This window comes from Petromyzon marinus, chromosome 59, assembly GCF_048934315.1.
Source record: "Petromyzon marinus isolate PM22_M1 ecotype Great Lakes invasive population chromosome 59, UKy_Petmar_22M1.pri1.0, whole genome shotgun sequence".
Classification (NCBI taxonomy): domain Eukaryota; kingdom Metazoa; phylum Chordata; class Hyperoartia; order Petromyzontiformes; family Petromyzontidae; genus Petromyzon; species Petromyzon marinus.
The window spans coordinates 6,029,141-6,050,299 of record NC_133725.1 but is presented as its reverse complement, the minus strand read 5'-3'; the positions used below and the strand labels follow the sequence as shown (position 1 = coordinate 6,050,299).

General features: G+C 49.7%; 1 protein-coding gene across 1 annotated transcript in view; it reads right to left on the bottom strand.

Annotated features, from left to right (window-relative positions):
* Nucleotides 1-21,159, bottom strand: part of LOC116955350 (uncharacterized) — a 51,882-nt gene that overhangs the window by 5,850 nt on the left and 24,873 nt on the right. Inside the window, exons 21-48 of the mRNA XM_076052942.1 lie at nucleotides 20,139-20,312; nucleotides 19,069-19,400; nucleotides 18,306-18,522; nucleotides 16,570-16,883; nucleotides 16,176-16,404; nucleotides 15,156-15,173; nucleotides 14,981-15,022; nucleotides 14,503-14,834; nucleotides 13,900-14,125; nucleotides 12,969-13,285; nucleotides 11,672-11,900; nucleotides 11,311-11,328; nucleotides 11,150-11,191; nucleotides 10,657-10,988; nucleotides 10,054-10,279; nucleotides 9,123-9,439; nucleotides 7,825-8,053; nucleotides 7,464-7,481; nucleotides 7,303-7,344; nucleotides 6,810-7,141; nucleotides 6,207-6,432; nucleotides 5,276-5,592; nucleotides 3,979-4,207; nucleotides 3,618-3,635; nucleotides 3,457-3,498; nucleotides 2,964-3,295; nucleotides 2,418-2,643; nucleotides 954-1,270 (exon numbers count right to left, since the gene is read on the bottom strand). Of these exons, the coding sequence (XP_075909057.1) occupies nucleotides 954-1,270; nucleotides 2,418-2,643; nucleotides 2,964-3,295; nucleotides 3,457-3,498; nucleotides 3,618-3,635; nucleotides 3,979-4,207; nucleotides 5,276-5,592; nucleotides 6,207-6,432; nucleotides 6,810-7,141; nucleotides 7,303-7,344; nucleotides 7,464-7,481; nucleotides 7,825-8,053; nucleotides 9,123-9,439; nucleotides 10,054-10,279; nucleotides 10,657-10,988; nucleotides 11,150-11,191; nucleotides 11,311-11,328; nucleotides 11,672-11,900; nucleotides 12,969-13,285; nucleotides 13,900-14,125; nucleotides 14,503-14,834; nucleotides 14,981-15,022; nucleotides 15,156-15,173; nucleotides 16,176-16,404; nucleotides 16,570-16,883; nucleotides 18,306-18,522; nucleotides 19,069-19,400; nucleotides 20,139-20,312 (5,693 nt within the window). The remainder of the gene's footprint in view (nucleotides 1-953; nucleotides 1,271-2,417; nucleotides 2,644-2,963; nucleotides 3,296-3,456; nucleotides 3,499-3,617; nucleotides 3,636-3,978; nucleotides 4,208-5,275; nucleotides 5,593-6,206; nucleotides 6,433-6,809; nucleotides 7,142-7,302; nucleotides 7,345-7,463; nucleotides 7,482-7,824; nucleotides 8,054-9,122; nucleotides 9,440-10,053; nucleotides 10,280-10,656; nucleotides 10,989-11,149; nucleotides 11,192-11,310; nucleotides 11,329-11,671; nucleotides 11,901-12,968; nucleotides 13,286-13,899; nucleotides 14,126-14,502; nucleotides 14,835-14,980; nucleotides 15,023-15,155; nucleotides 15,174-16,175; nucleotides 16,405-16,569; nucleotides 16,884-18,305; nucleotides 18,523-19,068; nucleotides 19,401-20,138; nucleotides 20,313-21,159) is intronic.

The following is a 21,159-nucleotide window of genomic DNA, read 5'->3' as shown; positions in this document are numbered from 1 at the left end:
TGAGCCACAGCTGGTTGACTTGGCATGGCTCCACTAGGGGTTGGTTGTACAGTGGAAAATAAACATTCAAGGCTGAGTCTGTCAGGTTCCCAGACTTCGCAGTCACAACCTCACTCTCTTAAAGCCTCACCTCTTCCCTCAATGCCCATTCTCTACCCTCCCCTCGCCCTGCCCCTTCTTATCCTGTATATATAATTACATAGCACCTTATTCAGAGGAGCTTTACAACATGTACGTAAGATGATAGTGATTGGGGTTGTCATTAAAACGGGCCGTGCAGTTATGGTGACAGGAGAACAGGCAGGAGTGGTTAAGGAGGGGTTGGGGTAAGGGTACTGATAGGGGTTGGGGTAGGCCTGGTGATAGCTGGGGGGGAGGGGGGGTGGAGGCAGCGAGTAGTAGTAGGATGGGCTAGGGGAGAAAAGTTGTGTCCCCCCTCCCTGATACGAGGCTGGAGTGGTTTGGGTAGTGGTGGGGATTGTGGAAGGGGGGGGGGGGTGCAGTAACAGGGAGTGGTGGGTGGGGATAGTAGGGCAGCGGTAGGTGGAGTGAGTAGGAGTTAGGGCACCTGGGATCAGTGGGGGTAGTGGTGGTGGGGAGTCAGTGGGGGATTTGGTGGGGGGTGACAGTCAGGGTAGAGCGGCTTCATGAAAATGACGAGAATCCCTCTTAAAGCAGCAATACAATAACAGATTCTCACATTAACAACGCAAGTATTGAATTACATGTCTAGGAATTGATCGTTTACAAATTTGGTACATTACCGCTGTTGTCAATTACGACGTTAAATTCCAGCTCGAGGAGTGAAGAAAATGTACAAACGAAACAGAATGCAAACCGAGGGTAAGAACCAGAAGCGTTATCCTGAATCGTGACGAAGTGGTAAATCATGAGAAGTCTACAATGTTGAGTCACCACAAGCAACTGCATCACAGTGCATGAGCACCACTCACCTTGGTGGCATCTTCAGGCTCCTTGGCCAGCAGGTCGGTGATGGCGTAGGTGAGGGCCTTGCCAGTGTTTGTGGCGCCACCCGTGGGCACGAGGACACTGCCCAGCTTGGTCTCCAGGTCCTTGGGCGAGTTGATCTCTGCTGGACCCACCAGCTTCTGGTAGTCGGCTCCGTAGCTCACGACGGACAGACGCACGCTGTCGGGTGCCAGGTTCAGGCGATTGGCCATGCCCACGATGAATTTCTTCACCACCTTGAGCTCATCTGCCGTGATGGTGCTCGATGTGTCCACCACAAACGTCACACTTGCTTTACTCTCTGCAGACAAACATACAGATTAAAGGATTTGTCTTTAGCAATCCCGCAACATGCAATTCCGTAGCTCACCTGTGATTAATCACACCTATAATTGTACACTCTGCTAATAGCTACGGGTAGCTCGGTGCGTTTTATTATATTAAGTGAATGCCAACGGCGATCAGGGATTGGATCCCGAGCCCCACGTGCACAGTAGAGTACGGCGCACACCCCCAATTGAGAATTGGGTGGACTCCATGCTGAGGAATTCAGCTGCGGTGTTGTGACGTGGAGGGAATTTCTGATCATTATTGCAGATATCCAATTTCCCTGCAGACAAATACTTTGAAATTAAGTTCAGCTATTCCCCAAACCCCTGGCGCTCAGCTGTTGTGGAGTCGCCCACATCTCCGGAGGACTGAACACAATGCAGAGTATCTACTCATCGTATCCGAACTTTATTATTTTTCATGTTGCTGTTATTGTTATCTCTTTACCTGACCTGTCCCCATCGTTAGGATTTGTAACAGGAGGAGAGGGACAGGGCGGACCGCCTACACATCTCAGCCATGTTTGTGCAAGAGATACACCACTATGTATCCCTCTCAAACCCTTTTTAACTTTTGCAGCCCGAAAAGCTTCCACCTCCTTGAGCCCAGCCCAGCTCTTTACGATAAGTCGCCCAGCTTGTCCTCTGACCGTCCGTTCATACCCTCTGCCAATTCAGCATTTGTGTTTGCCAGTCCATATTTTGTTATGCTGTTATTGTTAATATTGTACGTGAGGGCTCATGCTCACCCATTTTCCCTGTGATTTATAAAGCGACTGGATTCGCTTGTGCAGTGTGCTGTGGACAGTATGCGCTAAAGTCAACGAACACATGGCATCTCAAAAGCCTGTACAGGAAGTCCTTGCTTAAGGCGTGATCACAACGAGTTTATGCTGTAACTTGGTTCTTCAATAAGGGAACAGTTTCCGCACAACGTAGAAATATGATTTCTCAATGATAATAATCTCTCTAGGACAAGGGACAGTGCCTTCATCTCATTTGGAGAGCCCCAAAACTCGATTCGTTTGCATAGCTAATAAGCTTCCTTCAAACAAGGCTTTTAGGGTGCAGCTGTGAGGTCCAGGCCAGTAGGGTGACTCTTTGGCTGGCCCAACGTACTCGGCAGGTAGAGGCTGTTCCCAGTGAGGGAGCTGCTCTTGGTGACCAGGTCCTGGAAGCTGGACCAGGTGAACACCTGTGAGCTGGAGGTGGCGATGCTGGACAGCACACTGGAGTCCTTGTAGCCGGCTCCGAACGCGGACACGAGCACGCCCATACCACGCAGCAGGGATGCTCCCGCGGTCACATCGTCAGCGGGCTTGCCACCCAGAATTGTGTAAACGATCTGAGGGTATAAGAGGGCAGTGCCAGGAGATCGAACTGCATTCATATCTCGGCTGAGATACAAACAATCCAGTAGTAAACCAGCCAGAGCTAATGGAACCCAGAAGAAATTCTGAGCGAATTAATCAAAAGGATACATACAGAGATTGGCCTTTTTAGGCCAAAGCCTATACTCGTATAAAATGCATTCACATCAAAGAGCAATGAACAGTAGTTGCCTGTAGGTCATGATTCTCACGGCTGCAGATATGATTCGTGTAGTGTACTTGATCAGGTAGAGCTGCATAGCTTTGTCCCCTCTCATAGGAAGAACCACCGTACCGTGGTAGAGCCCAGTTGAATGCGCGAGCCCTTGTCAGGCTTGAGGACGCTGTTGGCCACCAGCTGCAGAGCCGCTCCCAGATTGCGCGGTCCCCCAGCCGGCGCCAGTTTTCCCACCGCGGCCAGGAGCTCGGCCTTTCCAGGGAACAAGTTGAATGAGATATCCGCTCTGGGTGTGCCCCCCACGGTCACCAGTGCGACGCGAGTCGCGTCCGGCCCCACGTCCAGCCCCGCAATTATCTGGGAGACGATCGTCCGCACTAGCGCGAAGTTGGCGTCCGACACTTCGGATGAGCCGTCCACCACGAACACCACGTCCGCGTCACGGTTGCCTGGTCGACGGCCACACACAGACACAGCCACCATCACAGCCCTGCCAAGCCAACGACATTCTACAACACCAGCAAAAGGAACGTGACATTGAGCAGGGAAAACTCAATACTTCTTCGCCGATGGCAGGCATGGAGTGCAAAAAAGCCAGGACGTGTCTCACCTGGCACCACCTTGTACTGGGACTCCTTTGTCACCACAATAGCTGTGAATGAGAGCGAGTGTGAATAAGATGACATGGTCATGGATATGTGACCACTCAGCAAACTGCCTGAGGATTTCCAAAAAGGATCATGTGGTGCAGAGAGGATAACAAACACTTACTGGTCGTGGCCTTTTGGACTGAAACGCAAAAGTAGAGACAACTGTTACTTACAACTCATACTTAAAAGCAACTCTTCTTGTAATGGTCCATTATAGAGTCCCTGCAGGAGGACTTCACATCCAGAATTACTCGACAATATTCGCGATCACTTAAAGGTGTTGAAGTATTTTAGAAAAAGGACTGCATGAGGACGCATTATGTTGATAGGATCCTGTTCTAGGTAGTACAGGTAATAAAAACCAAGTAAATTTTCGAGTTAAATCACTTGAGGTGAACTATTTCAGTTGCTGAGAAACTGCTCATAGTTTATGGTGGTGAAGGCAAATGGCGACTGTACTTAGCTCGGTGTTGCAGACTCACTTGCAGGCAGGTAGAGGACCTTGTTGACCATCTGGCCTTGCAGGCGGAAGAGCAGCGAGTAGTCTGAGAGCTGGTAGTAGTATCCTCCACGGGACACGAGCGTGTGGAGCTGCTGGACGTTGCTGGACTTCACGCCCACCGCAAACAGGCTCACCACGTGCTTCTGCAGCAGCTCCGCGATGGGGGCAACGGAGTCGCTGGAAGGCCCGCTCGTTATCAGCACCACGCTCTGATGGAAGAAACGAGCACCCGGGGTTCCAAAGTTTTTCCTGGGAACGATGAATGCGTCTTGCCGTGTGTGCTAACGGTAGAAAAATATCATGGCCGCCTTTTACCGCCGGCACATGTGAGCTGAGCGGTTGTTTTCGACAGGCTATTTGTCATGCCGAGCCAGAACCGAACTCTGATACGTTGGCCAAATGAGATATGTGAATCTGTCTCAGGGCTAAGATGGGCCAGGTGTGGGGGTAATGGCACGTTCATTGTGTGCGACATTAGTAGCAAGGTTCAGCTTCTGCACCAAAAAAATACCTGGGGCCTCCTGAGCAACAGCTGGTTGACTTGGCATGGCTCCAGTAGGGGTCAGTTGTACAGTGGAAAAGAAACATTCAAGGCCGAGTCTGTCAGGTTCCCAGACTTCGTAGTCACAACCCCACTCTCTTAAAGGCTCACCTCTTTTCTAATGCCCATTCTCGTGCCTCACGTAGCCCTCAACTCCTTCTTGTCTCTCCTCTACCCTTTTGTGACTCCCAAATACTCTCTATCATGGTCACTCATTCCTCAATCCTTGCACGCCCCTGTCATCTATATCATTATATTCTGTCACTGTGTTTCAAACTGTAAAGAGCCTTGAGTGAATGTGCTGTGTATATATAAAATTAGATTAGGATTATGTAGGCATATAACGATTTATTTACGTCACCATTAAAGTAGACTAGATGGCTTGTGGCTGCATCTGTGGCTCTAAATGTACACTACCTCTTGCTTGTATTGATTTACTTCAACGGGGAAATTCAACCTCTGTAGACCCCGGCCCTTCCTCTTTATGCCCCGCCTCCTTATTCCTCATGCTCCACCCCTTCCTGATGAGGCCCCATTGGGTCTTTCCTCTTTAGGATCTGCCCCTTCTTATTTAGGCTCATGGAGTAATGCAAATATACAAACGGGGCAGAAACCATTCCTCCCCCATACAAACCAGAAGCGTTATCCAGAATCACGACGAAGTGGTAAATCATCAGAAGTCTACAATGTTGAGTCACCACAAGCAACTGCATCACAGTGCATGAGCGCCACTCACCTTGGTGGCATCTTCAGGCTCCTTGGCCAGCAGGTCGGTGATGGTGTAGGTGAGGGCCTTGCCAGTGTTTGTGGCGCCACCCGTGGGCACGAGGACACTGCCCAGCTTGGTCTCCAGGTGCTTGGGCGAGTTGATCTCTGCTGGACCCACCAGCTTCTGGTAGTCGGCTCCGTAGCTCACGACGGACAGACGCACGCTGTCGGGTGCCAGGTTCAGGCGATTGGCCATGCCCACGATGAATGTCTTCACCACCTTGAGCTCATCGGCCGTGATGGTGCTCGATGTGTCCACCACAAACGTCACACTTGCTTTCCTCTCTGCAGACAAACGTACAGATTTAAGGATTTGTCTTTATGCAATTCCACAACATGTAATTCCGTAGACATTTCTGCTATGTTGGTGCAAGAGATGCACTGCTATTCATCCCTCTCAATCCTTTTATTTTGCTGCTCGTAGAGCTTCCACCTCCTTCAGCCCAGCCCACCAAGCTCTTTATGATAAGTCACCCAGCTTGTCCTCTACCTGTCCGTTCGTGCCCTTTGCCAATTCAGCATTTGTGCTTGCCAGTCCACGTTGTTTTATGCTCTCACATCGCTGTAGTTGTCTTGTTACTATTGCTGGTAAAAGCTTATGCTCACAAATTTGACCCGTGATTTTTTAATTGATGGGAATTTTACGTGCGGTATGCTGTATATGATAACCACAAAAATAATGGAAAATATGGCATCTCAAAACGCCTTTTTGCTACAACTTGGTTCTTCCATAAGGGAACACTTTCCACGCAACACAGAAATATAATGGCTCAACAATAACAATATGTGTAGGACAAATGACAGTTCGTATTTCTAATAAACTTCCTTCAAACAAGGCTTTTAGGGTGCAGCTGTGAGATCCAGGCCAGTAGGGTGAATGTTTGGCTGGCCCAACGTACTCGGCAGGTAGAGGCTGTTCCCCGTGAGGGAGCTGCTCTTGGTGACCAGGTCTTGGAAGCTGGACCAGGTGAACACCTGTGAGCTGGAGGTGGCGATGCTGGACAGCACACTGGAGTCCTGGTAGCCGGCTCCGAACGCGGACACGAGCACGCCCATACCACGCAGCAGGGATGCTCCCGCGGTCACATCGTCAGCGGGCTTGCCACCCAGAATTGTGTAAACGATCTGAGGGTATAAGAGGGCAGTGCCAGGAGATCGAACCGCATTCATATCTCAGCTGAGATACAAACAATCCAGTAGTAAACAGACAGAGCTGATTAGAACCCAGAAAAACAGTTGGTCAAAATTGTCGAAAGAAAACAGAGATTGGCAATTTTTAGGCCCAAGCTTATCTTCGTGTAAAATACATTCAAATGAAAGAGCCATAGATGTATGTGTAACTTCTCTCACACCGTAAGTAGCCAACCGCGCTAATCCGAGGTTGCGAACAGTAGTTGCCTGTAGGTCATGATTCTCATGGCTGCAGATATGATTCGAGTAGTGTACTTCATCAGGTAGAGCTGCGTAGCTTTGTCCCCTCCACACAGGAAAAATGACCGTACCGTGGTAGAGCCCAATTGACTGCGTGAGCCCTTGTCAGGCTTGAGGACGCTGTTGGCCACCAGCTGCAGAGCCGCTCCCAGATTGCGCGGTCCCCCAGCCGGCGCCAGCTTTCCCACCGCGGCCAGGAGCTCGGCCTTTCCAGGGAACGAGTCGAATGAGATATCCGCTCTGGGTGTGCCCCCCACGGTCACCAGTGCGACGCGAGTCGCGTCCGGCCCCACGTCCAGCCCCGCAATTATCTGGGAGACGATCGTCCGCACTAGCGCGAAGTTGGCGTCCGACACTTCGGATGAGCCGTCCACCACGAACACCACGTCCGCGTCACGGTTGCCTGGTCGACGGCCACACACAGACACAGCCACCATCACAGCCCTGCCAAGCCAACGACATTCTACAACACCAGCAAAAGGAACGTGACATTGAGCAGGGAAAACTCAATACTTCTTCGCCGATGGCAGGCATGGAGTGCAAAAAAGCCAGGACGTGTCTCACCTGGCACCACCTTGTACTGGGACTCCTTTGTCACCACAATAGCTGTGAATGAGAGCAAGTGTGAATAAGATGACATGGTCATGGATATGTGACCACTCAGCAAACTGCCTGAGGATTTCCAAAAAGGATCATGTGGTGCAGAGAGGATAACAAACACTTACTGGTCGTGGCCTTTTGGACTGAAACGCAAAAGTAGAGACAACTGTTACTTACAACTCATACTTAAAAGCAACTCTTCCTGTCATGGTCCATTATGGAGTCCCTGCAGGAGGACTTCACATCCAGAATGACTCGACAATATTCGCGATCACTTAAAGGTGTTAAAGTATTTTAGAAAAAGGACTGCATGAGGACGCATTATGTTGATAGGATCCTGTTCTAGGTAGTACAGGTAATACAAACCAAGTAAATTTTCGAGTTAAAATACTTGAGGTGAACTATTTCAGTTGCTGAGAAACTGCTCCTAGTTTATGTTGGTGAAGGCAAATGGCGACTGTACTTAGCTCGGTGTTGCAGACTCACTTGCAGGCAGGTAGAGGACCTTGTTGACCATCTGGCCTTGCAGGCGGAAGAGCAGCGAGTAGTCTGAGAGCTGGTAGTAGTATCCTCCACGGGACACGAGCGTGTGGAGCTGCTGGACGTCGCTGGACTTCACGCCCACCGCAAACAGGCTCACCACGTGCTTCTGCAGCAGCTCCGCGATGGGGGCAACGGAGTCGCTGGAAGGCCCACTCGTTATCAGCACCACGCTCTGATGGAATAAACGATCACCCGGGGTTCCAAAGTTATTCCTGGGGACGATGAATGCGTCTTGCCGTGTGTGCTAACAGTAGAAAAATATCATGGCCGCCTTTTACCGCCGGCACATGTGAGCTGAGCGGTTGTTTTCGACAGGCTATTTGTCATGCCGAGCCAGAACCGAACCCTGATACGTTGGCCAAATGAGATATGTGAATCTGTCTCAGGGCTAAGATGGGCCAGGTGTGGGGCTAATGGCACGTTCATTGTGTGCGACATTAGTAGCAAGGTTCAGCTTCTGCACCAAAAAACATACCTGGGGCCTCCTGAGCCACAGCTGGCTGACTTGGCATGGCTCCAGTAGGGGTCAGTTGTACAGTGGAAAAGAAACATTCAAGGCCGAGTCTGTCAGGTTCCCAGACTTCGTAGTCACAACCCCACTCTCTTAAAGGCTCACCTCTTTTCTAATGCCCATTCTCGTGCCTCACGTAGCCCTCAACTCCTTTTTGTCTCTCCTCTACCCTTTTGTGACTCCCAAATACTCTCTATCATGGTCACTCATTCCTCAATCCTTGCACGCACCTGTCATCTATATCATTATATTCTGTCATTGTGTTTCAAACTGTCAAGCGCCTTGAGTGAATGTGCTGTGTATATATAAAATTAGATTAGGATTATGTAGGCATATAATGATTTATTTACGTCACCATTAAAGTAGACTAGATGGCTTGTGGCTGCATCTGTGGCTCTAAATGTACACTACCTCTTGCTTGTATTGATTTAATTCAATGGGGAAATTCAACCTCTGTAGACCCCGGCCCTTCCTCTTTATGCCCCGCCTCCTTATTCCTCAGGCTCCACCCCTTCCTGATGAGACCCCACTGGGTCTTTCCTCTTTAGGATCTGCCCCTTCTTATTTAGGCTCATGGAGTAATGCAAATATACAAACGGGGCATAAACCATTCCTCCCCCATACAAACCAGAAGCGTTATCCAGAATCACGACGAAGTGGTAAATCATCAGAAGTCTACAATGTTGAGTCACCACAAGCAACTGCATCACAGTGCATGAGCGCCACTCACCTTGGTGGCATCTTCAGGCTCCTTGGCCAGCAGGTCGGTGATGGTGTAGGTGAGGGCCTTTCCAGTGTTTGTGGCGCCACCCGTGGGCACGAGGACACTGCCCAGCTTGGCCTCCAGGTGCTTGGGCGAGTTGATCTCTGCTGGACCCACCAGCTTCTGGTAGTCGGCTCCGTAGCTCACGACGGACAGACGCACGCTGTCGGGTGCCAGGTTCAGGCGATTGGCCATGCCCACGATGAATGTCTTCACCACCTTGAGCTCATCGGCCGTGATGGTGCTCGATGTGTCCACCACAAACGTCACACTTGCTTTCCTCTCTGCAGACAAACGTACAGATTTAAGGATTTGCCTTTATGCAATTCCGCAACATGTAACTCCGTAGACATTTCTGCTATGTTGGTGCAAGAGATGCACTGCTCTTCATCCCTCTCAATCCTTTTATTTTGCTGCTCGTAGAGCTTCCACCCTTTTCAGCCCAGCCCACCAAGCTCTTTATGATAAGTCACCCAGCTTGTCCTCTACCTGTCCGTTCGTGCCCTTTGCCAATTCAGCATTTGTGCTTGCCAGTCCACGTTGTTTTATGCTCACACATCGCTGTAGTTGTCTTGTTACTATTGCTGGTAAAAGCTTATGCTCACATATTTGACCCGTGATTTTTTAATTGATGGGAATTGTACGTGCGGTATGCTGTATACGATAACCACAAAATTAATGGAAAATATGGCATCTCAAAATGCCTTTTTGCTACAACTTGGTTCTTCCATAAGGGAACACTTTCCATGCAACACAGAAATGTAATGGCTCAACAATAACAATCTGTGTAGGACAAATGACAGTTCGTATTTCTAATAAGCTTCCTTCAAACAAGGCTTTTAGGGTGCAGCTGTGAGATCCAGGCCAGTAGGGTGAATGTTTGGCTGGCCCAACGTACTCGGCAGGTAGAGGCTGTTCCCCGTGAGGGAGCTGCTCTTGGTGACCAGGTCTTGGAAGCTGGACCAGGTGAACACCTGTGAGCTGGAGGTGGCGATGCTGGACAGCACACTGGAGTCCTGGTAGCCGGCTCCGAACGCGGACACGAGCACGCCCATACCACGCAGCAGGGATGCTCCCGCGGTCACATCGTCAGCGGGCTTGCCACCCAGAATTGTGTAAACGATCTGAGGGTATAAGAGGGCAGTGCCAGGAGATCGAACTGCATTCATATCTCAGCTGAGATACAAACAATCCAGTAGTAAACAGACAGAGCTGATTAGAACCCAGAAAAACAGTTGGTCAAAATTGTCGAAAGAAAACAGAGATTGGCAATTTTTAGGCCCAAGCTTATCTTCGTGTAAAATACATTCAAATGAAAGAGCCATAGATGTATGTGTAACTTCTCTCACACCGTAAGTAGCCAACCGCGCTAATCCGAGGTTGCGAACAGTAGTTGCCTGTAGGTCATGATTCTCATGGCTGCAGATATGATTCGAGTAGTGTACTTCATCAGGTAGAGCTGCGTAGCTTTGTCCCCTCCACACAGGAAAAATGACCGTACCGTGGTAGAGCCCAATTGACTGCGCGAGCCCTTGTCAGGCTTGAGGACGCTGTTGGCCACCAGCTGCAGAGCCGCTCCCAGATTGCGCGGTCCCCCAGCCGGCGCCAGCTTTCCCACCGCGGCCAGGAGCTCGGCCTTTCCAGGGAACGAGTCGAATGAGATATCCGCTCTGGGTGTGCCCCCCACGGTCACCAGTGCGACGCGAGTCGCGTCCGGCCCCACGTCCAGCCCCGCAATTATCTGGGAGACGATCGTCCGCACTAGCGCGAAGTTGGCGTCCGACACTTCGGATGAGCCGTCCACCACGAACACCACGTCCGCGTCACGGTTGCCTGGTCGACGGCCACACACAGACACAGCCACCATCACAGCCCTGCCAAGCCAACGACATTCTACAACACCAGCAAAAGGAACGTGACATTGAGCAGGGAAAACTCAACACTTCTTCGCCGATGGCAGGCATGGAGTGCAAAAAAGCCAGGACGTGTCTCACCTGGCACCACCTTGTACTGGGACTCCTTTGTCACCACAATAGCTGTGAATGAGAGCGAGTGTGAATAAGATGACATGGTCATGGATATGTGACCACTCAGCAAACTGCCTGAGGATTTCCAAAAAGGATCATGTGGTGCAGAGAGGATAACAAACACTTACTGGTCGTGGCCTTTTGGACTGAAACGCAAAAGTAGAGACAACTGTTACTTACAACTCATACTTAAAAGCAACTCTTCCTGTCATGGTCCATTATGGAGTCCCTGCAGGAGGACTTCACATCCAGAATGACTCGACAATATTCGCGATCACTTAAAGGTGTTAAAGTATTTTAGAAAAAGGACTGCATGAGGATGCATTATGTTGATAGGATCCTGTTCTAGGTAGTACAGGTAATACAAACCAAGTAAATTTTCGAGTTAAAATACTTGAGGTGAACTATTTCAGTTGCTGAGAAACTGCTCCTAGTTTATGTTGGTGAAGGCAAATGGCGACTGTACTTAGCTCGGTGTTGCAGACTCACTTGCAGGCAGGTAGAGGACCTTGTTGACCATCTGGCCTTGCAGGCGGAAGAGCAGCGAGTAGTCTGAGAGCTGGTAGTAGTATCCTCCACGGGACACGAGCGTGTGGAGCTGCTGGACGTCGCTGGACTTCACGCCCACCGCAAACAGGCTCACCACGTGCTTCTGCAGCAGCTCCGCGATGGGGGCAACGGAGTCGCTGGAAGGCCCGCTCGTTATCAGCACCACGCTCTGATGGAATAAACGATCACCCGGGGTTCCAAAGTTATTCCTGGGGACGATGAATGCGTCTTGCCGTGTGTGCTAACAGTAGAAAAATATCATGGCCGCCTTTTACCGCCGGCACATGTGAGCTGAGCGGTTGTTTTCGACAGGCTATTTGTCATGCCGAGCCAGAACCGAACCCTGATACGTTGGCCAAATGAGATATGTGAATCTGTCTCAGGGCTAAGATGGGCCAGGTGTGGGGCTAATGGCACGTTCATTGTGTGCGACATTAGTAGCAAGGTTCAGCTTCTGCACCAAAAAAATACCTGGGGCCTCCTGAGCCACAGCTGGTTGACTTGGCATGGCTCCAGTAGGGGTCAGTTGTACAGTGGAAAAGAAACATTCAAGGCCGAGTCTGTCAGGTTCCCAGACTTCGTAGTCACAACCCCACTCTCTTAAAGGCTCACCTCTTTTCTAATGCCCATTCTCGTGCCTCACGTAGCCCTCAACTCCTTTTTGTCTCTCCTCTACCCTTTTGTGACTCCCAAATACTCTCTATCATGGTCACTCATTCCTCAATCCTTGCACGCACCTGTCATCTATATCATTATATTCTGTCATTGTGTTTCAAACTGTCAAGCGCCTTGAGTGAATGTGCTGTGTATATATAAAATTAGATTAGGATTATGTAGGCATATAATGATTTATTTACGTCACCATTAAAGTAGACTAGATGGCTTGTGGCTGCATCTGTGGCTCTAAATGTACACTACCTCTTGCTTGTATTGATTTAATTCAACGGGGAAATTCAACCTCTGTAGACCCCGGCCCTTCCTCTTTATGCCCCGCCTCCTTATTCCTCAGGCTCCACCCCTTCCTGATGAGACCCCACTGGGTCTTTCCTCTTTAGGATCTGCCCCTTCTTATTTAGGCTCATGGAGTAATGCAAATATACAAACGGGGCATAAACCATTCCTCCCCCATACAAACCAGAAGCGTTATCCAGAATCACGACGAAGTGGTAAATCATCAGAAGTCTACAATGTTGAGTCACCACAAGCAACTGCATCACAGTGCATGAGCGCCACTCACCTTGGTGGCATCTTCAGGCTCCTTGGCCAGCAGGTCAGTGATGGTGTAGGTGAGGGCCTTTCCAGTGTTTGTGGCGCCACCCGTGGGCACGAGGACACTGCCCAGCTTGGCCTCCAGGTGCTTGGGCGAGTTGATCTCTGCTGGACCCACCAGCTTCTGGTAGTCGGCTCCGTAGCTCACGACGGACAGACGCACGCTGTCGGGTGCCAGGTTCAGGCGATTGGCCATGCCCACGATGAATGTCTTCACCACCTTGAGCTCATCGGCCGTGATGGTGCTCGATGTGTCCACCACAAACGTCACACTTGCTTTCCTCTCTGCAGACAAACGTACAGATTTAAGGATTTGCCTTTATGCAATTCCGCAACATGTAACTCCGTAGACATTTCTGCTATGTTGGTGCAAGAGATGCACTGCTCTTCATCCCTCTCAATCCTTTTATTTTGCTGCTCGTAGAGCTTCCACCCCTTTCAGCCCAGCCCACCAAGCTCTTTATGATAAGTCACCCAGCTTGTCCTCTACCTGTCCGTTCGTGCCCTTTGCCAATTCAGCATTTGTGCTTGCCAGTCCACGTTGTTTTATGCTCACACATCGCTGTAGTTGTCTTGTTACTATTGCTGGTAAAAGCTTATGCTCACATATTTGACCCGTGATTTTTTAATTGATGGGAATTGTACGTGCGGTATGCTGTATACGATAACCACAAAATTAATGGAAAATATGGCATCTCAAAATGCCTTTTTGCTACAACTTGGTTCTTCCATAAGGGAACACTTTCCATGCAACACAGAAATGTAATGGCTCAACAATAACAATCTGTGTAGGACAAATGACAGTTCGTATTTCTAATAAGCTTCCTTCAAACAAGGCTTTTAGGGTGCAGCTGTGAGATCCAGGCCAGTAGGGTGAATGTTTGGCTGGCCCAACGTACTCGGCAGGTAGAGGCTGTTCCCCGTGAGGGAGCTGCTCTTGGTGACCAGGTCTTGGAAGCTGGACCAGGTGAACACCTGTGAGCTGGAGGTGGCGATGCTGGACAGCACACTGGAGTCCTTGTAGCCGGCTCCGAACGCGGACACGAGCACGCCCATACCACGCAGCAGGGATGCTCCCGCGGTCACATCGTCAGCGGGCTTGCCACCCAGAATTGTGTAAACGATCTGAGGGTATAAGACGGCAGTGCCGGGAGATCGAACTGCATTCATATCTCAGCTGAGATACAAACAATCCAGTAGTAAACAGACAGAGCTGATTAGAACCCAGAAAAAACAGTTGGTCAAAATTGTCGAAAGAAAACAGAGATTGGAAATTATTAGGCCCAAGCTTATCTTCGTGTAAAATACATTCAAATGAAAGAGCAATAGATGTATGTGTAACTTCTCTCACACCGTAAGTAGCCAACCGCGCTAATCCGAGGTAGCGAACAGTAGTTGCCTGTAGGTCATGATTCTCATGGCTGCAGATATGATTCGAGTAGTGTACTTCATCAGGTAGAGCTGCATAGCTTTGTCCCCTCCACACAGGAAAAATGACCTACCGTGGTAGAGCCCAATTGACTGCGCGAGCCCTTGTCAGGCTTCAGGACGCTGTTGGCCACCAGCTGCAGAGCCGCTCCCAGATTGCGCGGTCCCCCAGCCGGCGCCAGCTTTCCCACCGCGGCCAGGAGCTTGGCCTTTCCAGGGAACGAGTTGAATGAGATATCCGCTCTGGGTGTGCCCCCCACGGTCACCAGTGCGACGCGAGTCGCGTCCGGCCCCACGTCCAGCCCCGCAATTATCTGGGAGACGATCGTCCGCACTAGCGCGAAGTTGGCGTCTGACACTTCGGATGAGCCGTCCACCACGAACACCACGTCCGCGTCACGGTTGCCTGGTCGACGCCACACACAGACACAGCCACCATCACGGCCCTGCCAAGCCAACGACATTATGCAACAGCAGCAGAGTAACACGACAATGGGCAGGGACAACTTAAAACGTCTTCACCGACGGCACGCACGGGAGGGAGCACCTCACCTGGTACCAACTTGTACTGGAACTCGTTTGTCACCACCGTAGCTGTGAATTAGAATAGAGGGTTACACGATTTTACGGCATGAACATGGAGTATGCACAGCACAACGTGACAAAGCTTCAATGTTCGGAGTTTACGGTGTTTGACGAACAGTGAAGATAATGAAACAGCACTTACTTGTGACGGCCTGTTGAACTGAAACACACGCAAAACACTCCATTAGGACCCAGAGTAAATATGCATTTTTGTAAAATAATACAATAGAGAGACCAGGTTTCCGTAATACCTCCTTCGCCAGATTGATAAACATTCCATGACGTATAATTAGAAACGGACATGCCTAGCTCATTTATGGTTTCAATATGTATGTGGGTTGAACTTCTTCCACACCGTACGTAGCTAACCTTGCTAATCCGAGCTGTGTCGGAAGGACAAACTAACCACTGAAAAGCCAGTTCTAAAGAAATTCTCGTTTTCAATCTAGATTTTTAAGCGCACAGCTCCAGTGACAGAAGTGCACCTGAAAGCACGCGATGTAGTGACCGCCTTTGTGTTTTTGGTTAGCCAAAAGCCACCGCTAGGATAATCGGACTTCCCGTGATGATTTATGGTCCTCGACAGATCAACAAAGCATTGTGGTTAATTTGTGGCGAACACTTCGTGTGAATGAGTGCGACCTCATCACGTTTTCGTTCAGCAAATGGATACGATCAACATGATCAAACATAACTGGATGAACCGTGCTACTGACAAACTTACATGATGTAAGTGTTAACTAGTATTTATTGGAATTACATGAGATACGTAGATCGTTTCCCCCAATAAGGGATTGCTTACAATTTGGTGGCAACTGATTGTGAAGTTTCAGCAACTCTACATTTTCTGCGTGCTATGTGAGTATGTCTGCCACCTGAGGTACACAAAAATGGACATATTATAGAAAGAAGAATACCTCACATCACTGGCAGAGGGGAGAGCTACATATACTAGCATTGCCTTGAGTGGTGTACCTATACACAACTGATAACACATTGAGACGTTTCGTGTCCCTGAAAAAGAGCAAAACCAGGACAGGTGGCGGACTCTCTCTATATATCTGTGAGTGTGTGCGATGGGTGAAGAAGAGTTACTACCAATAGTGAATCCTATTGGTAGTAGTTCATTGGATCGTGGGGTAGATACGCAGGGCACACTCACTGGCAGGCAGGTAGAGGGCTTTGATGATGATCTGGCTATGGATCATTGAGAGCAGCGAGTAGTCCGAGAGCTGGTAGTAGTATCCTCCACGGGACACGAGCGTCTGGAGCTGCTTGACGTCGCTGGACTTCACGCCCACTGCAAACAGGCTCACCACGTGCTTCTGCAGCAGCTCCGGGATGGGGGCCACGGAGTCACTCGAAGGTCCGCTCGTTATCAGCACCACGCTCTGATGGAATAAAACGAGCATCCGTTACCTGCACTCTTTCTGGGATGACGACTAAGTTCTGCCACGTACAGTGCCGAATGTTAAATACCGTAGCAATAGGGGCTGAGTTTGTCAGGAGCTTACTGCACCTGATAGATGAACCTCACAATGCCAAGCGTTACTCACCTTGCTAACATCTGCAGGCTCCTTGGCCAGCAGGTCAGTGATGGTGTAGGTGAGGGCCTTGCCAGTGTTTGTGGCTCCGCCCGTAGGCACGAGGACACTGCCCAGCTTGGCCTCCAGGTGCTTGGGCGAGTTGATCTCTGCCGGACCCACCAGCTTCTGGTAGTTGGCTCCGTAGCTCACGACGGACAGACGCACGCTGTCGGGTGCCAGGTTCAGATGATGGGCTATACCCACGATGAATGTCTTCACCACCTTGAGCTCATCGGCTGTGATGGTCGATGTGTCCACCACAAACACCACACTCGCCTTTTCCTCTGCACGCACACACATTTTCACATTTGTAACTTACAATTTGGGGCAGCATGATCGGGAGACTTCTCACACAGCCTCATGTATGAATATAATAAATGATGCCCGTAGGGTGGAGTTACGTTTTGGTGTTTTCTTATTTACAAACATACAGAACCCAAAAAATAAGTAACTATTTGTATATACTTACCTGTGGTACAAAATAAAAGGGCACCCCCCCTCTACCCCAATGATTTATTTTTGTAGCAATAGTATCATTTGGACCTGTCTATGTAGCAGGCACGTATGCATGTTGAACTTATTTCGCAACTGTACGTAGCCAACTGTGCTAATCCGAGGTGCAGGCACAGATCAACGACAGCTCCCTCCGACATCCACAGCTTTCTGCTCCAGTCCCTCCTCCGGTCACCGATCGCATTCCCTCCCCCTCACCTCATCCTCGTCACCTTAATCCCAGCCACCAATCCTGCACATCATCACATCTCGGTCCACATCTCATCTCCCGCCACCAATCACAGATCGATTCTGGCCAATAGGTTGCTGGTGAGGCCGGTGTGAGTACCGTACGGGTAACTTAGTAACCACACCAGGTAGAGAAGTTCCGGGAGACGTGGGACTACCTCGCCACACGCGACCTTCAGTCTGATTGCCGCTTTGGTGAACCCATTTATGCTGCTTGCTAGGGGATAGCAGCGGGATTTAAGAGAATTGTGGGCCTGTTGTTTCAACTGCCACGCCACGAGATCGAACTGGCAACATCCTCTGGATGGAAATTTCTGTTTGCCTAGCCATTTTAGCCACAGTTGCGAGATGTTAATGACCTCGCCTGGTATGCAGGAAGGATGGCATGGCTTCGGTCCCGACTCTGACGTCTGCTGTACATTTGAAGTTTGCATATCTCTCTCTATCCCCCGTGGTCGTGTGGATATTTCTCCGGGTCCTCCGGGGGGGTTCCCTCCAAATTTAGAATCCACGTGCATTTTAAGTATTTGATAAGCCACATCGTTGATCTATAATTTGTGGCCAGGTTGCTTCTAAAAAGAGCTATATAGCTCAGTGGGCACCTACCTGGTAAAATAAAAAAGAAAATAGTTTGCAGTTTCATGACACCACTGTGGCAGCACCTCCTGATCTGCTGCACACAGTCACCCACGTGTTCCGAAAAAGATGAAACTAACGTTCGGAAACCGCACCTTTGCCGTTGCCGGCCCGCATGCCACTGCCGTCATTCAGAAGCTCGCTCAAGACTACGCAACACTGTGAATAGCCACAAGTGTCACCCAATCAACTTTCTCACTGCAGTGGACTAATGATGAACGTTCAATGTTTTTTTTTGTTCAGCACCTTTCTAACGGCTGGCCATGTTACGGCGCTATAGAGCTTGACGCTTTCGTTCGTGCAGACAAAAGTGACGACGTGGAACTCACTTGTCTTGTAGACGAAATGGCCCAGGTTGAAGTTGAGGATGGACTGGAATGAGGACCAGGTCTTGACAAGGCGCGAGGAGGTGGCGATGCTGTCCAGCACCTTTGTGTCCTGGTATCCGCCCGACAGCACCACGTGACGCACCCCCAGCCCGTTCAGTGTCACCACCGACCCCGAAACATCGTCGGCTGGTTTGCCGCCAAGGATCGTCACCAGCATCTGCAGTACATCACCAGGTGGTCAACTTCAGCACCGCATAATTACCACAACTGCACTGGTTTGAGAGTTCCAGTTTGTACAATGATCTGAGGATAAGAGACCCTGGTCCTCATTCCAGTCCATTCCTCAACTTCAACCTGGGCCAGTCCGTCTACAAGACAAGCGCGTTCCTATTGACTGCCCAATCTGCGGTACTCTCTTTGCGCAAGTTCCAATCAACCACAAGTAAGCCAGGTAGACCTTACAGATCCTTGAATAGCTATAATTATCCAGAAAGACAGGGAGATTAACTTTTTTGGCCCCAGAAAATACACGTTCAAACTATTTTGCCTCGAAGATCAGTAGACAATGGTTCCAGTTAGACCATCACCCTCAGCAATGCAGATGTAATTCAGCTAATTTATGTATGTATACTTTGAACTTTCAAACCGTATGGAGCCAAATGCGCTAATCGTAGGTGCGGGGGAAGAATAACAAACTAAAGACAAAAAGCAGTTAAATTCAGAGCTAGACACTTTTTTCCATACAGAGGAAGACCGATCATACCGTGGGAGCTCCAAGGTGAATGCGGGAGCCCTTCTCAGGCTTGAGGACGCTGTTGACCACCACCTGCAGAGCTGCGCCCAGGTTGAGCGGCCCTCCGACCGGCACCAACTTTTCTACGGCCGTCAGCAGCTCGGCCTTTCCGGATAACGAGTTTAGGAAGATGTCCACTTTGGGAGTGCCCCCAATGGTCACGAGCGCAACACGCGTGTTGTCCGGCCCCACTTGCAGCCCCGTAATTATCTGGGAGACGATCGTCCGCACGGTCCCGAAGTCGGCCGCCGAGATGCCGGAAGATCCGTCCACCACGAACACCACGTCACCGTAGCGATTGTCTGTAAAGTGGCGAGAATAATGATCACGGCATGTCCGGTGGTACTCGTGCACGTTGGCTAACTGATGCACTCTACAAAAAGCAGGAATAGGCAAGTGAAAATATGTGCTCAAAATCCTCATCCTGATGAGGCCTATCAGAGAAAAGATACAGCCCTACAATTGCTTGGTCACATCAGTGCTGATGGAAGACCATTGGCTAGAGGAAGCTCTCAGGAGTCCCGACGTCTTAACCGAAACGTAGGCAACTTGCTGATCGCCTGGGGTGTACGAATTAGTACTGATGGGAAGATGAATGTGGGTAGGGGATTGAACAAATAAAAAATCTTGTCCCATCGTTTCAACTGACGCCGGTAACAAAAGAAATAACAATGCCAGCGCACCTCGGGCATCATCATTGCTTACCGCAAATGAACCACAATACCTTGCCGATCTTGTCAAGGAGCATAAACCATCACATGGCTAAGCCATCGAACAAAGACGGTCAACGCATCGCACGCTTTCAGACGCACTTCTGCGGCCACCTGGAATGCTCGTCCGATATTAGGAAGTTACTGGAGCTACACACTTTTAAATCTAGATTGAAATTAATTTCTTTAGCACTGCTTTTGTGTTTAGTTCGTTGTCCTTCCCCCGCACCTCTGATTAGTATGGTTGGCTAAGTACGGTGTGAAAGAAGTTCAACATACATACATCAAACCGACGCTTTTGTTCACATTTATCCAAACATCCTCACTCACCGATGCTATATGGTGACGGAACAGTCACCGGAACGACCGTGGTGACGGGAGCAGGCTTCGTTGTGGGTTTTGGAGTGGTCGGTGCTAGCGTAGTAGTCGTTGGTGCTGTTTTGGTTGTGGTTGTGGTAGTGGTCGTGGGAGCCTGCGTGGTCTTGGGTATCGGCACGACGGGCACTGTGAAATCAAGAAGAAGAAGCCATCACCATGGGCTGTAACGAGAGAAGGGCACTCCGGAAGAGTAGGACAGGGATGGGCAAACTCGAGTTCCATGGTCGAACATCATTTCATATTGTCTCCGGCGACACGACGCCTGCCACCTATGAAAGTGTCTTAGCCACACCAGAAAATTACGATGTAAACGTGAAGCTCAGAAGCTGCTTGTTCATGCCACTGCCGGAGGAAGGGCCCATCGAGAGGGTATTCCACAATGGCCAGACATATTGTAGAGGTATGTCCACACTTTACCCCACTAAAGGCAGCCTGCTGATTGACTAGCCAATCTGGTAATAGAGGGAAATGTGTTCGAGCTGGCATTGTGTATGTAAATCGAGAATGCTCAGTCACTGGGGTGCGTTCATCAATGGCCAGAGCACTCCAGAGTGCTTTGCTTTTGAACAAATTATGAGCATACTATATTCTTTGTTTTTTTCGGTAAAGTCAGGTAGGCAAAAATAAAATAAATTAAAAATGAAAACAATTAAATTAAATCACGACGTTTTGGGCGCAACACAAGCGTCCGTCTTCAGGTGGAGACAAAACACAGCGAAAAAACAATCGCTGACGTATGCCTAAGAGATGGCTGTGACGAGGGATTATATAGCTGCAGGGGGGGGGGGTCAGGGTGAGTGTGGGGGCGTGGGCTGGGGGCGAGCAAAATCAAATATGAGTATACTCTTTGGTTCTTTCGGTAAAGTGATTTTACAGAAAGAAACAAAGAGAATGGATTCCTGCAGTCACGAAAGCTTCAAATCAAAATTATGAGCAGTCCAGAACACGTCATCGTAACAGGAGCTTTTGGTCC